Source organism: Saccostrea echinata, unplaced genomic scaffold (genome assembly GCF_033153115.1).
Source record: "Saccostrea echinata isolate AGI-Se365-2 ecotype Australia unplaced genomic scaffold, CSIRO_AGI_Sech_v1 ptg000254l, whole genome shotgun sequence".
In the NCBI taxonomy this organism is placed as follows: Eukaryota; Metazoa; Mollusca; class Bivalvia; order Ostreida; family Ostreidae; genus Saccostrea; species Saccostrea echinata.
In genome coordinates this window covers 11354-25046 of record NW_026890003.1, presented here as the reverse complement: position 1 = coordinate 25046, position 13693 = coordinate 11354, and the positions used below count along the sequence as shown (strand labels likewise).

Genomic DNA, 13693 nt, shown 5'->3' with positions numbered 1-13693 from the left:
ATGCACCATTCTGATTATCTGCAAGTATCATGATACTTAGTAATATTACTGGGCTTGTTCAGATAATGGTAGGAGAAATAATGACAAGAAATATATAATATATATTTTTCGAAAATGCATTTTGCTTCAATAACGAATTGAAAATATATGTATATATATATAATAAATAATTCTATTTTCTATTCAATTGACGTTACATTCATCCCCATTATTCACCATATATATATTTAAAAAAAAAATATTTGACTATATGTATCTGCAGTGAAATCATGTGTCAAAAACCGACTTGATTTTCTTTTTCTTTTGGGGCAATTCTGTGGATTGAAACTACCTACAGACGTAGCCAATGGTCATCTCGTTCACCTGACTAATCGTAGCGAGTGTTACTGCGGGCACCAGCCAATCGACTAAGCCGACTGGTAGACCGCAGCGATTTTCAACTTGAGCTTACAAAGATATATAAGTTCACGCGCAACACTGCCACTTCATTCATCGAGTTTGAATAATCTGAGGAGATAGCATGGCACGTACCAAGCAGACGGCACGAAAATCTACAGGGAGGCAAGGCCCCCAGAAAACAGCTCGCTACCAAGCTGCTCGTAAAAGCGCACCAGCCACGGGTGGCGTTAAGAAACCGCATAGATACAGGCCAGGAACTGTCGCCCTCCGTGAAATTCGGAGATACCAGAAGAGCACTGAGCTTCTCATCAGGAAGCTGCCATTCCAGCGCTTGGTCCGGGAAATCGCTCAGGATTTTAAGACCGACTTGCGTTTTCCAGAGTTCAGCTGTCATGGCTTTACAGGAAGCAAGCGAAGCTTACCTTGTTGGTCTCTTTGAGGACACCAACCTGTGCGCCATTCACGCCAAGAGAGTAACCAATCATGCCCAAAGACATCCAGCTGGCCAGACGTATTCGTGGAGAGCGTGCTTATTTTAAGCTGTATTTCAAGTCTAAAGCAAACGGCCGTTTTCACGGCCACCTACATTCTTCGAAAAGATGCCTTCTGTTCAGACGTTGAAACATCTCTGAAAATAATGTTGAATTATTTGGCCGAAATTAATAAATTTTATCAAATTCAGCGAACAATGCCCCCAAATTGGAAAAAAAAAAAAAAAAAAAAAAAAAAAAAAAATTGTGAGACACAATACATCTTCAGTGAATATATCTGTGCCTTGCATATATATAATTACATAAATTATGAAAGAGCACAATGCTAGACAATTTCATAGTACTATTGTCATCATCAATTTGTTGTAGAAGTTGTCTACACATCTTGAAACTATATTTTGTACAAGTCCATCATCCTGCCCCTCTAGAATACATTCAAGAATTTTGCAAATAAATTAGAAATAGCACAATTATTTAAATAGAATATGATGGAATGTGTCGAAGCAAAAATATAACAGTATTACAACTTTATCTCATAGTTCTACAGCTATGCACATATGCGATGTACATGCATTCAGAACTGCAATTCCGTATTTCATTTATATTCAAAGTATGATTTTTATTGATTTCTAAACAAGTCAAATATAACGATATTCGTTCTAACGTGGCGTGTAATAAAATGAAAAAGGCTCATTTATAAGCCGGTTTGGTCACTGCTTAAAGTTGCCTTTGAAAATTAACTGAGAAAAAGAGAAATCAAATAAATGATCACATCTATAACTAGATATCATAAATGAATGGAAATCAAAAGTTTCATTCAGCTTCTACATTTTGTATTATTTCGGTGTTATCTGTCACACCCTTTCCTTTGAATAACTTAATCCCCACCCACCACCCACGTTTTAATTATCATTCGGCAACAACGGTATTTATTTTGTTAAACTCAAAGCAAAAAATACTGAAATAAAAAAAATAACAACAACAAAACAAAAAATTGTGTATGTTTATCCTAAAAAATTATGATGCTGTCTGTCCTGCTTGATATAATTCCCCTCTCTCTCTTTATCATTTTATTCATTTTCTGTCATGTTTTTTTTTTTTTTTTTTTTGTTGTTGTTTTGTATACCAGTTTGTATAAAATGTATATATGTACCTCCACGTACCAATATTTTGTTTAGGTGAATAAATTGAACATAAACTTGCCTATATGTGAAGAAATTAAAGAATCAAAATTAATTAAATGTGGTTAAATTCATGTGGGGCAAGAAATGTAAACATTCCCATCATGCCAAGCTGACCATCGTAAAGCTTGTCACAATACCGCTTTGGTAACGTTCCGAACTTTTTCAAAGCATCGTGCGCTCTCACGGGTCCTCAATTTGGACTATAAATTAGGCAATTAAGCATGATCAGTTCATCAGAACAGTACTACTGACTGAACTTATAACATGTCTGGGACGTGGCAAAGGAGGAAAAGGTCTTGGAAAAGGAGGCGCTAAGCGACACAGAAAAGTCTTGAGAGACAACATCCAGGGTATCACCAAGCCAGCCATACGCCGTCTTGCTCGCCGTGGTGGTGTCAAACGTATTTCCGGTCTCATCTACGAGGAAACTCGTGGAGTTCATAAGGTTTTCTTGGAGAACGTGATCCGAGATGCTGTAACCTACACGGAGCATGCCTAGAGAAAGACCGTCACAGCTATGGACGTGGTCTACGCTTGAAACGCCAAGGACGCACCCTGTACGGATTTGGAGGCTAAAGAATTCAGTTTGACAGTCAAGACAGAAGTTTAAAACAAACACAAACGGCCGTTATCACGGCCACCCAAATTTTTCGAAAAGATGCCTCTAAAACATCGTTAAGACAGACATTTACTTACTGAGTACTTGTTATACAGATATTCACTGTACAAAGTTGAATACAGAATGGTTGTAAGTGGTAAAATAAATACACAACAATAACAGAGTAAGACCCTTTATGTCGTAATATTTCCTCAAAACTATATACAGAGCAACAAATATGTATTGAATTTAGGTTTGGACAAGAAATATTGAATAAACACACACAAACAGTATATATTATTTAATTTTTTTTTATTATTATAATCATATATTAAAATAATAATGCTGCTGTCTTGAGTATTATTTTGAGGGATCGATCTACCGACAATGACAGGTACCAACTGGCGCTGAGTGACATGCTTTTTTTTCTTGTTTAACAATTATGACTAATGTTAGACAATTAATTGTCAATGTATAATTATCGCATTTTGGTCATTGCACTTTTATTGATGTATAATTACTGATTGAAAATTCCAATATGTCAATGTCAAAGAAAGGGGAGGGGGGGGGTCTTGAATTTATTTATCTGTTTCATTGATATTAGCTGAATTGAGATACTTTATTATCAATTATATAATGTACGCTGATAATTAATTCAGTATACAGAGGACAAATGAACCAGGATTTTGTGTACATCAGATGGACCTCGCATGCTTGTATTTTATTTATATTTGAAGATACAGTTATTTCAGATATATGCTTGGTTGTACATTCAAGTTATTTGTGAATAAAATTTGGCTCCTCATTCATATAATAATACCTACTTGTATTTCTTTATTTATCCTACTTCTGTTATTATAATCAGTTGTAAACAATGTGGGATTTTTATACGTTTGCCACTTTTACGAGCACATGCATTCACATTGTAACACTCGTACATATTATTTGTGTCTCAATAACGCATGTAATATGAAGGTATCTTTTCTAAAAAATTAGTTGGCCCTTAAAAGGGCCGTTTGGTGTGTGTACTTGCAAAATGAGATTATTTGCTGCTGGTGTACTTGGTGACGGCTTTGGTGCCCTCAGATACGGCGTGCTTGGCCAGTTCACCGGGCAGAAGGAGACGGACAGCAGTCTGGACCTCTCTGCTTGTGATTGTAGATCGCTTGTTGTAGTGGGCCAAACGAGAGGCTTCGGCAGCGATTCTCTCAAAGATATCGTTGACGAAGGAGTTCATTATGCTCATGGCCTTGCTGGAAACACCAGTGTCAGGGTGCACCTGCTTTAGGACTTTGTAGATGTAAATGGCATAAGATTCCCTCCTCCTCTTCCTCCTTTTCTTGTCTGTGCTCCTCGGTGTCTTGGCCTTGGTGACTGCTTTCTTGGCGCCTTTGGATCCGACTTTGGGTGGCATGATCTCAAGTTGACAGGTCAAACTGAAGAGATGAATAAAGTGAAATGGTAAAATTTACTATTTATATGCGAGTAGGAGGAGAAGCTTGTTACGGACCTCCGAGAAAACATTACTTGTTCGGATTTCACCTAAAGGCACAACAGAGCGACGCGTTAATTGGCTGCACCGTTGGATCCGCTTGGTTGTTTAAATTGGTGCGTGCGGGCGTCGCTGGATTATTCGTTGACTGTACACGAAAGAACATAACCGTTAAGAATGTCTGGACGTGGCAAAGGAGGCAAAGTGAAGGGGAAGGCCAAGAGCCGTTCTTCCCGCGCCGGACTGCAGTTCCCCGTGGGTCGTATTCACCGTCTGCTGAGAAAGGGCAACTACGCCGAGAGAGTGGGAGCAGGCGCTCCCGTGTACTTGGCTGCCGTTCTTGAGTACTTGGCCGCAGAAGTCTTGGAGTTGGCAGGCAACGCTGCCCGCGACAACAAAAAGACCAGAATCATTCCCCGTCATCTGCAGCTGGCCATCCGCAACGACGAAGAATTGAACAAACTCCTGTCCGGCGTGACCATCGCGCAGGGTGGTGTCCTGCCCAACATCCAAGCGGTGCTCCTTCCCAAAAAGACACAGAAAGCCGCCAAGTAAAAAGATCCTATAGTTGTGTTGTGTGCAGCACAAAACCAAACGGCCGTTTTCACGGCCACATAAGCTTTTCGAAAAGATACCTACATTACAAACGAGTTGAAACGTAAACAATTATTATAGCTAGAAAATAATAGAAACACACGAATTCAATAATTTTCAACACAGAACAGAGATCAAACATCAAAGAAAGTGTTATATATTTAATGATAAATAAATGTATTAAGTCAATAACAAAAGCAATAAATTTAAAAATTGACTCGCATGTATATTCGTATATGTACGTTTTTTCTTTCTCGTTATAGGCAGTTGAATCCAAACCTTATAGGCCTGCGTACAAATGTTGAATTCTCACTTATTACTTGAATGCTCACTCAACAAAGAGATAAGAAAAGAAAAAAAAAACCCATTTCATTGACCAATTAAGACTAGAAACTGCGGAAATCATCTAACATGGCGATCTAACTTTCAATTTTTTCCTTTAATACAAATATTTTTAAATATGATCATTATTTTATTAACATATTCAAAAGATCTGTAACTCCAGTTAAATCCTTAATGTTTCTTCTTCTTTTTTTTTTTCCCCCTCGCTATTGTTTTATATGATGATTATTTAGACAAAATTCCTAATTGATAAAATAGATAAAAGTGATGAATATAAGAATCTCATAAGAATAAGAAGATGTGGTTTATATTATGTCTTGAATGTTCTTATTCAAAAAAGTGTGCTTCCCATAATAAGAGTGAATAAAAGCAACTCGATGCCAGTTTCCGGATACTTACAGTACTAACACAATTAAACACTGGTAGTAAATTTTCTTTCGAATAGACTACCGATGCGAATGACTAAACGACATTTTTTTTAACACTTTACATTTATTGCGATGTCCATCACTGCGCCGTGCAGCACATCTGCATCGTCACGTGACATATAGATGCAGGGAATCATGATCTGCACGTGGAAAGTGTGCAACCAATTTGATGCTTGTATCAATGTATTGTATTGTCTTGTATTATATACTGGTTGTCTTGTTCAACTTGAAAGATATAGATTTTAAATACATTGGCTTTTGACCACATTCTGTTTATTTACATGTACTCAATTATTTGTGTGTGTAAATTACAAGAAACAAATTAATATCAATGAATAAGCTACTCCCATGATTCGCCTTGTTCGTCTCTCTCTGTCTCTCTCTTATGTATAACTACTAATTAAGTGAGTGTTCTACAATTATTAAATACACGCCCTTTTTATGTGATTTTTTTTTTTTTCATGTAATTTACAAGGATGTCAGTTATGTATATTCTTATGATATAATTATACTGAGAAATTCAGACGTTGTACCACCGAATGTGGTACGTTACGTACGGTCTGGATCTTCCCGGTGTCCTCGGTGTTATAATTATAAAGTAGGTGTCATGTATTTAAATATTCGAAAAGAAATTATATGTTGTCCCTTTAAGGGGGTGAACATCCACTGATCTAGAAAGTATATTAGATATATATTTGAACATTCAACAATTTGTGAGATTCCGTGATTTCTCTTCATATGACCCTTTTGTTTGTTTGTTTGTTTGTTTTTTTTTTTGTTGTTTTGTTTTTGTTTTGTTTTTTTTCTCTCCATTTCATATGAAATGCAAGGCACACATCACTATCCATTGTGCGCGTGTTTGTGCCGAATGTTTGCATTTTCATTCGGATTTTAAGTAACATATAAGACAATTGAAAGAAATGTACATGTATGTTTTATCGCATAGCAATGTAGTAAGTACTTCAATCCCTTACTCGTGTTCTATTCCTCTTGTTTTCGTGTTTTAATCAAAATTAGTCGCTTCTGGGCTCCAGGGAACAGCGCATTTTCAGAATCAACAGACAATTCCTCCTTTAAAATGACAGATTAAGAACCTTAAACGGAAACAGTTATGTAGGAAAATATTTCAAGAAAACGCACAGTGACATATTTGAGAAAATTAAGTAAAATTGGGAGGACAATATCGGAAAAATTACAGGTATTGAAACACAAAGTTGGACGAGTTCAATCCTCTACGCTGTCGACAATTGGGGAGTTTTCACGGAGGTCCGCGCTCGCCGCCACTCAAATAAGGCCATCGGCGGAGGTGATTTCATTCATTTCCTTATCGTCGATAACGTCGTTCACATCAGTTGTAGAAAACAGGACAAAAAAATTATGGCAGACGCCGCACCAGCAAAATCCCCCGCCAAGAAGAAGGTTTCCAAACCCAAGACGGTCCCCGCCCATCCCAAGTACATCGAGATGATCAGCGCTGCTGTGGCTGCCCTGAAGGAGCGCGGAGGTTCCTCGAGACAAGCTATTCTCAAGTACATCATGGGCAACTACAAAGTCGGTAATGACGCCTCTAGTGTCAACACCCATCTGAAGATGGCCCTCAAGAACGGAGTCAAGAAGGGAGTTCTCAAACAGGCCAAGGGTACAGGTGCCAGTGGTTCCTTCAAGCTGGGAGAGAAGCCCAAGACGGAGAAGAAACCCAAGACCAAAAAAGTCACCAAACCTAAGGCTGCCAAGCCCAAGAAAACGACCAAACCCAAGAAGACAACCGGGGAGAAAAAGCCAACAGAAAAGAAAAAGGCTGTTAAGAAACCTGCAGCACCCAAGAAGGCCGAGTCTCCCAAGAAGAAAGCAGCTACTAAGTCTCCCAAGAAAGCCAAGGCAGCTCCAAAGCCTACGAAAACCAAAGCGCCCAAGAAAGCCACAGCCAAGAAGTCAAAAACCCCAAAGAAAGCCACCAAGGCGTAGGCTGCCAATTGTCTTAAACCAATTACAAAAGCCCTTTTCAGGGCTACCAACATTTTTAGAAAAGATGCCTCTATTACATACATGTACTAATGGAAACACAAAATGAATAAACAAGAAGTACACTTACCTATTACACATAGTTTATTTGTCTTCGACTGGAAGCAAATTACAAAGTCATGATAATATTAACATGCTGTTTCTGAGAAGAAGAAGAAACAAAAGTCAGTTTTTATTTTGTTTACATACCCTCCCTCAAGTAAATAAAATTTTACTTTTTCCACATCACAACGCCTACGCAAACTATATGGCCATTATTATTAGTGTTATCATTCTAGTATTTTTTTTTCTTTTCTTTTTTTTGAAGTTTTATTATTATTATTAATTTTCTTTATTTTATTTAATTTTATTTATTAATTTATTTTATTTATTTATTTATTATTATTATTATTATTGTTAATATTTTTTTTTCTTTTTTTTCCCCCCCACTTTATTTGGAATCAAATGTGGAACGAATGGAATAAAAGTTCATGCGTACCTATTGAAAGACAGATACATACATTCTTATTCGTTTCATTTATTTATTCTTTTCATTTATTCATTCATTCATTTATTTAATTATTCATTCATTTAATTAATTATTCATTTATTTGTATTATTTGTTTTGTTCTTGTTTTTGCAACAGGGTAATTCCTGTTCATCCTATATGCACCATTCTGATTATCTGCAAGTATCATGATACTTAGTAATATTACTGGGCTTGTTCAGATAATGGTAGGAGGAAATAATGACAAGAAATATATAATATATATTTTTCGAAAATGCATTTTGCTTCAATAACGAATTGAAAATATATGTATATATATATAATAAATAATTCTATTTTCTATTCAATTGACGTTACATTCATCCCCATTATTCACCATATATATATTTAAAAAAAAAATATTTGACTATATGTATCTGCAGTGAAATCATGTGTCAAAAACCGACTTGATTTTCTTTTTCTTTTGGGGCAATTCTGTGGATTGAAACTACCTACAGACGTAGCCAATGGTCATCTCGTTCACCTGACTAATCGTAGCGAGTGTTACTGCGGGCACCAGCCAATCGACTAAGCCGACTGGTAGACCGCAGCGATTTTCAACTTGAGCTTACAAAGATATATAAGTTCACGGCGCAACACTGCCACTTCATTCATTCGAGTTTGAATAATCTGAGGAGATAGCATGGCACGTACCAAGCAGACGGCACGAAAATCTACAGGAGGCAAGGCCCCCAGAAAACAGCTCGCTACCAAAGCTGCTCGTAAAAGCGCACCAGCCACGGGTGGCGTTAAGAAACCGCATAGATACAGGCCAGGAACTGTCGCCCTCCGTGAAATTCGGAGATACCAGAAGAGCACTGAGCTTCTCATCAGGAAGCTGCCATTCCAGCGCTTGGTCCGGGAAATCGCTCAGGATTTTAAGACCGACTTGCGTTTCCAGAGTTCAGCTGTCATGGCTTTACAGGAAGCAAGCGAAGCTTACCTTGTTGGTCTCTTTGAGGACACCAACCTGTGCGCCATTCACGCCAAGAGAGTAACCATCATGCCCAAAGACATCCAGCTGGCCAGACGTATTCGTGGAGAGCGTGCTTAATTTTAAGCTGTATTTCAAGTCCTAAAGCAAACGGCCGTTTTCACGGCCACCTACATTCTTCGAAAAGATGCCTTCTGTTCAGACGTTGAAACATCTCTGAAAATAATGTTGAATTATTTGGCCGAAATTAATAAATTTTATCAAATTCAGCGAACAATGCCCCCAAATTGGAAAAAAAAAAAAAAAAAAAAAAAAAAAAAAAAATGTTGAGACACAATACATCCTTCAGTGAATATATCTGTGCCTTGCATATATATAATTACATAAATTATGAAAGAGCACAATGCTAGACAATTTCATAGTACTATTGTCATCATCAATTTGTTGTAGAAGTTGTCTACACATCTTGAAACTATATTTTGTACAAGTCCATCAACCTGCCCCTCTAGAATACATTCAAGAATTTTGCGAAATAAATTAGAAAATAGCACAATTATTTAAATAGAATATGATGGAATGTGTCGAAGCAAAAAATAATAACAGTATTACAACTTTATCTCATTAGTTCTACAGCTATGCACATATGCGAGTACATGCATTTCAGAACTGCAATTCCGTATTTCATTTATATTCAAAGTATGATTTTTATTGATTTCTAAACAACGTCAAATATAACGATATTCGTTCTAACGTGGCGTGTAATAAAATGAAAAAGGCTCATTTATAAAGCCGGTTTGGTCACTGCTTAAAGTTGCCTTTGAAAATTAACTGAGAAAAGAGGAAATCAAATAAATGATCACATCTATAACTAGATATCATAAATGAATGAGAATCAAAAGTTTCATTCAGCTTCTACATTTTGTATTATTTCGGTGTTATCTGTCACACCCCTTTCCTTTGAATAACTTAATCCCCACCCACCCACCCACGTTTTAATTATCATTCGGCAACAACGGTATTTATTTTGTTAAACTCAAAGCAAAAAATACTGAAATAAAAAAAATAACAACAACAAAACAAAAAATTGTGTATGTTTATCCTAAAAAATTATGATGCTGTCTGTCCTGCTTGATATAATTCCCCTCTCTCTCTTTATCATTTTTATTCATTTTCTGTCATGTTTTTTTTTTTTTTTTTTTGTTGTTGTTTTGTATACCAGTTTGTATAAAATGTATATATGTACCTCCACGTACCAATATTTTGGTTTAGGTGAATAAATTGAACATAAACTTGCCTATATGTGAAGAAATTAAAGAATCAAAATTAATTAAATGTGGTTAAAATTCCTGTGGGGCAAGAAATGTAAACATTCCCATCATGCCAAGCTGACCAATCGTAAAGCTTGTCACAATACCGCTTTGGTAACGTTCCGAACTTTTCAAAGCATCGTGCGCTCTCACGGGTCCTCAATTTGGACTATAAATTAGGCAATTACGCATGATCAGTTCATCAGAACAGTACTACTGACTGAACTTATAACATGTCTGGACGTGGCAAAGGAGGAAAAGGTCTTGGAAAAGGAGGCGCTAAGCGACACAGAAAAGTCTTGAGAGACAACATCCAGGGTATCACCAAGCCAGCCATACGCCGTCTTGCTCGCCGTGGTGGTGTCAAACGTATTTCCGGTCTCATCTACGAGGAAACTCGTGGAGTTCTTAAGGTTTTCTTGGAGAACGTGATCCGAGATGCTGTAACCTACACGGAGCATGCCAAGAGAAAGACCGTCACAGCTATGGACGTGGTCTACGCCTTGAAACGCCAAGGACGCACCCTGTACGGATTTGGAGGCTAAAGAATTCAGTTTGACAGTCAAGACAGAAGTTTAAAACAAACACAAACGGCCGTTATCACGGCCACCCAAATTTTTCGAAAAGATGCCTCTAAAACATCGTTAAGACAGACATTTACTTACTGAGTACTTGTTATACAGATATTCACTGTACAAAGTTGAATACAGAATGGTTGTAAGTGGTAAAATAAATACACAACAATAACAGAGTAAGACCCTTTATGTCGTAATATTTCCTCAAAACTATATACAGAGCAACAAATATGTATTGAATTTAGGTTTGGACAAGAAATATTGAATAAACACACACAAACAGTATATATTATTTAATTTTTTTTTATTATTATAATCATATATTAAAATAATAATGCTGCTGTCTTGAGTATTATTTTGAGGGATCGATCTACCGACAATGACAGGTACCAACTGGCGCTGAGTGACATGCTTTTTTTTCTTGTTTAACAATTATGACTAATGTTAGACAATTAATTGTCAATGTATAATTATCGCATTTTGGTCATTGCACTTTTATTGATGTATAATTACTGATTGAAAATTCCAATATGTCAATGTCAAAGAAAGGGGAGGGGGGGGGGTCTTGAATTTATTTATCTGTTTCATTGATATTAGCTGAATTGAGATACTTTATTATCAATTATATAATGTACGCTGATAATTAATTCAGTATACAGAGGACAAATGAACCAGGATTTTGTGTACATCAGATGGACCTCGCATGCTTGTATTTTATTTATATTTGAAGATACAGTTATTTCAGATATATGCTTGGTTGTACATTCAAGTTATTTGTGAATAAAATTTGGCTCTCATTCATATAATAATACCTACTTGTATTTCTTTATTTATCCTACTTCTGTTATTATAATCAGTTGTAAACAATGTGGGATTTTTATACGTTTGCCACTTTTACGAGCACATGCATTCACATTGTAACACTCGTACATATTATTTGTGTCTCAATAACGCATGTAATATGAAGGTATCTTTTCTAAAAAATTAGTTGGCCCTTAAAAGGGCCGTTTGGTGTGTGTACTTGCAAAATGAGATTATTTGCTGCTGGTGTACTTGGTGACGGCTTTGGTGCCCTCAGATACGGCGTGCTTGGCCAGTTCACCGGGCAGAAGGAGACGGACAGCAGTCTGGACCTCTCTGCTTGTGATTGTAGATCGCTTGTTGTAGTGGGCCAAACGAGAGGCTTCGGCAGCGATTCTCTCAAAGATATCGTTGACGAAGGAGTTCATTATGCTCATGGCCTTGCTGGAAACACCAGTGTCAGGGTGCACCTGCTTTAGGACTTTGTAGATGTAAATGGCATAAGATTCCCTCCTCCTCTTCCTCCTTTTCTTGTCTGTGCTCCTCGGTGTCTTGGCCTTGGTGACTGCTTTCTTGGCGCCTTTGGATCCGACTTTGGGTGGCATGATCTCAAGTTGACAGGTCAAACTGAAGAGATGAATAAAGTGAAATGGTAAAATTTACTATTTATATGCGAGTAGGAGGAGAAGCTTGTTACGGACCTCCGAGAAAACATTACTTGTTCGGATTTCACCTAAAGGCACAACAGAGCGACGCGTTAATTGGCTGCACCGTTGGATCCGCTTGGTTGTTTAAATTGGTGCGTGCGGGCGTCGCTGGATTATTCGTTGACTGTACACGAAAGAACATAACCGTTAAGAATGTCTGGACGTGGCAAAGGAGGCAAAGTGAAGGGGAAGGCCAAGAGCCGTTCTTCCCGCGCCGGACTGCAGTTCCCCGTGGGTCGTATTCACCGTCTGCTGAGAAAGGGCAACTACGCCGAGAGAGTGGGAGCAGGCGCTCCCGTGTACTTGGCTGCCGTTCTTGAGTACTTGGCCGCAGAAGTCTTGGAGTTGGCAGGCAACGCTGCCCGCGACAACAAAAAGACCAGAATCATTCCCCGTCATCTGCAGCTGGCCATCCGCAACGACGAAGAATTGAACAAACTCCTGTCCGGCGTGACCATCGCGCAGGGTGGTGTCCTGCCCAACATCCAAGCGGTGCTCCTTCCCAAAAAGACACAGAAAGCCGCCAAGTAAAAAGATCCTATAGTTGTGTTGTGTGCAGCACAAAACCAAACGGCCGTTTTCACGGCCACATAAGCTTTTCGAAAAGATACCTACATTACAAACGAGTTGAAACGTAAACAATTATTATAGCTAGAAAATAATAGAAACACACGAATTCAATAATTTTCAACACAGAACAGAGATCAAACATCAAAGAAAGTGTTATATATTTAATGATAAATAAATGTATTAAGTCAATAACAAAAGCAATAAATTTAAAAATTGACTCGCATGTATATTCGTATATGTGCGTTTTTTCTTTCTCGTTATAGGCAGTTGAATCCAAACCTTATAGGCCTGCGTACAAATGTTGAATTCTCACTTATTACTTGAATGCTCACTCAACAAAGAGATAAGAAAAGAAAAAAAAAACCCATTTCATTGACCAATTAAGACTAGAAACTGCGGAAATCATCTAACATGGCGATCTAACTTTCAATTTTTTCCTTTAATACAAATATTTTTAAATATGATCATTATTTTATTAACATATTCAAAAGATCTGTAACTCCAGTTAAATCCTTAATGTTTCTTCTTCTTTTTTTTTTTCCCCCTCGCTATTGTTTTATATGATGATTATTTAGACAAAATTCCTAATTGATAAAATAGATAAAAGTGATGAATATAAGAATCTCATAAGAATAAGAAGATGTGGTTTATATTATGTCTTGAATGTTCTTATTCAAAAAAGTGTGCTTCCCATAATAAGAGTGAATAAAAGCAACTCGATGC

The 13693-nt window shown here is 37.3% G+C and overlaps 5 protein-coding genes across 5 annotated transcripts; 4 read left to right on the top strand and 1 right to left on the bottom strand.

Annotated features, from left to right (window-relative positions):
- The first annotated feature begins 520 nt into the window (after positions 1–520).
- LOC133177827 (uncharacterized) lies at positions 521–2573 on the top strand. Its single transcript, XM_061312711.1, has 2 exons — positions 521–824; positions 2317–2573. The coding sequence occupies exons 1-2, from the start codon at positions 521–523 to the stop codon at positions 2571–2573; spliced, it is 561 nt and encodes a 186-aa protein (XP_061168695.1).
- A 1141-nt stretch (positions 2574–3714) lies between these two features.
- Positions 3715–4086, bottom strand: LOC133177826 (histone H2B-like). Its single transcript, XM_061312710.1, has one exon. The coding sequence runs from the start codon at positions 4084–4086 to the stop codon at positions 3715–3717; it is 372 nt and encodes a 123-aa protein (XP_061168694.1).
- Positions 4087–4341: 255 nt separating this feature from the next.
- On the top strand, positions 4342–4719 carry LOC133177825 (histone H2A). The gene has a single exon (XM_061312709.1). It carries the CDS (start codon positions 4342–4344, stop codon positions 4717–4719), a length of 378 nt encoding a protein of 125 aa, XP_061168693.1.
- A 2186-nt stretch (positions 4720–6905) lies between these two features.
- LOC133177823 (histone H1-delta-like) lies at positions 6906–7493 on the top strand. The gene has a single exon (XM_061312708.1). It carries the CDS (start codon positions 6906–6908, stop codon positions 7491–7493), a length of 588 nt encoding a protein of 195 aa, XP_061168692.1.
- Positions 7494–8719: 1226 nt separating this feature from the next.
- On the top strand, positions 8720–9130 carry LOC133177822 (histone H3). Its single transcript, XM_061312707.1, has one exon. It carries the CDS (start codon positions 8720–8722, stop codon positions 9128–9130), a length of 411 nt encoding a protein of 136 aa, XP_061168691.1.
- The last annotated feature ends 4563 nt before the right edge of the window (positions 9131–13693 follow it).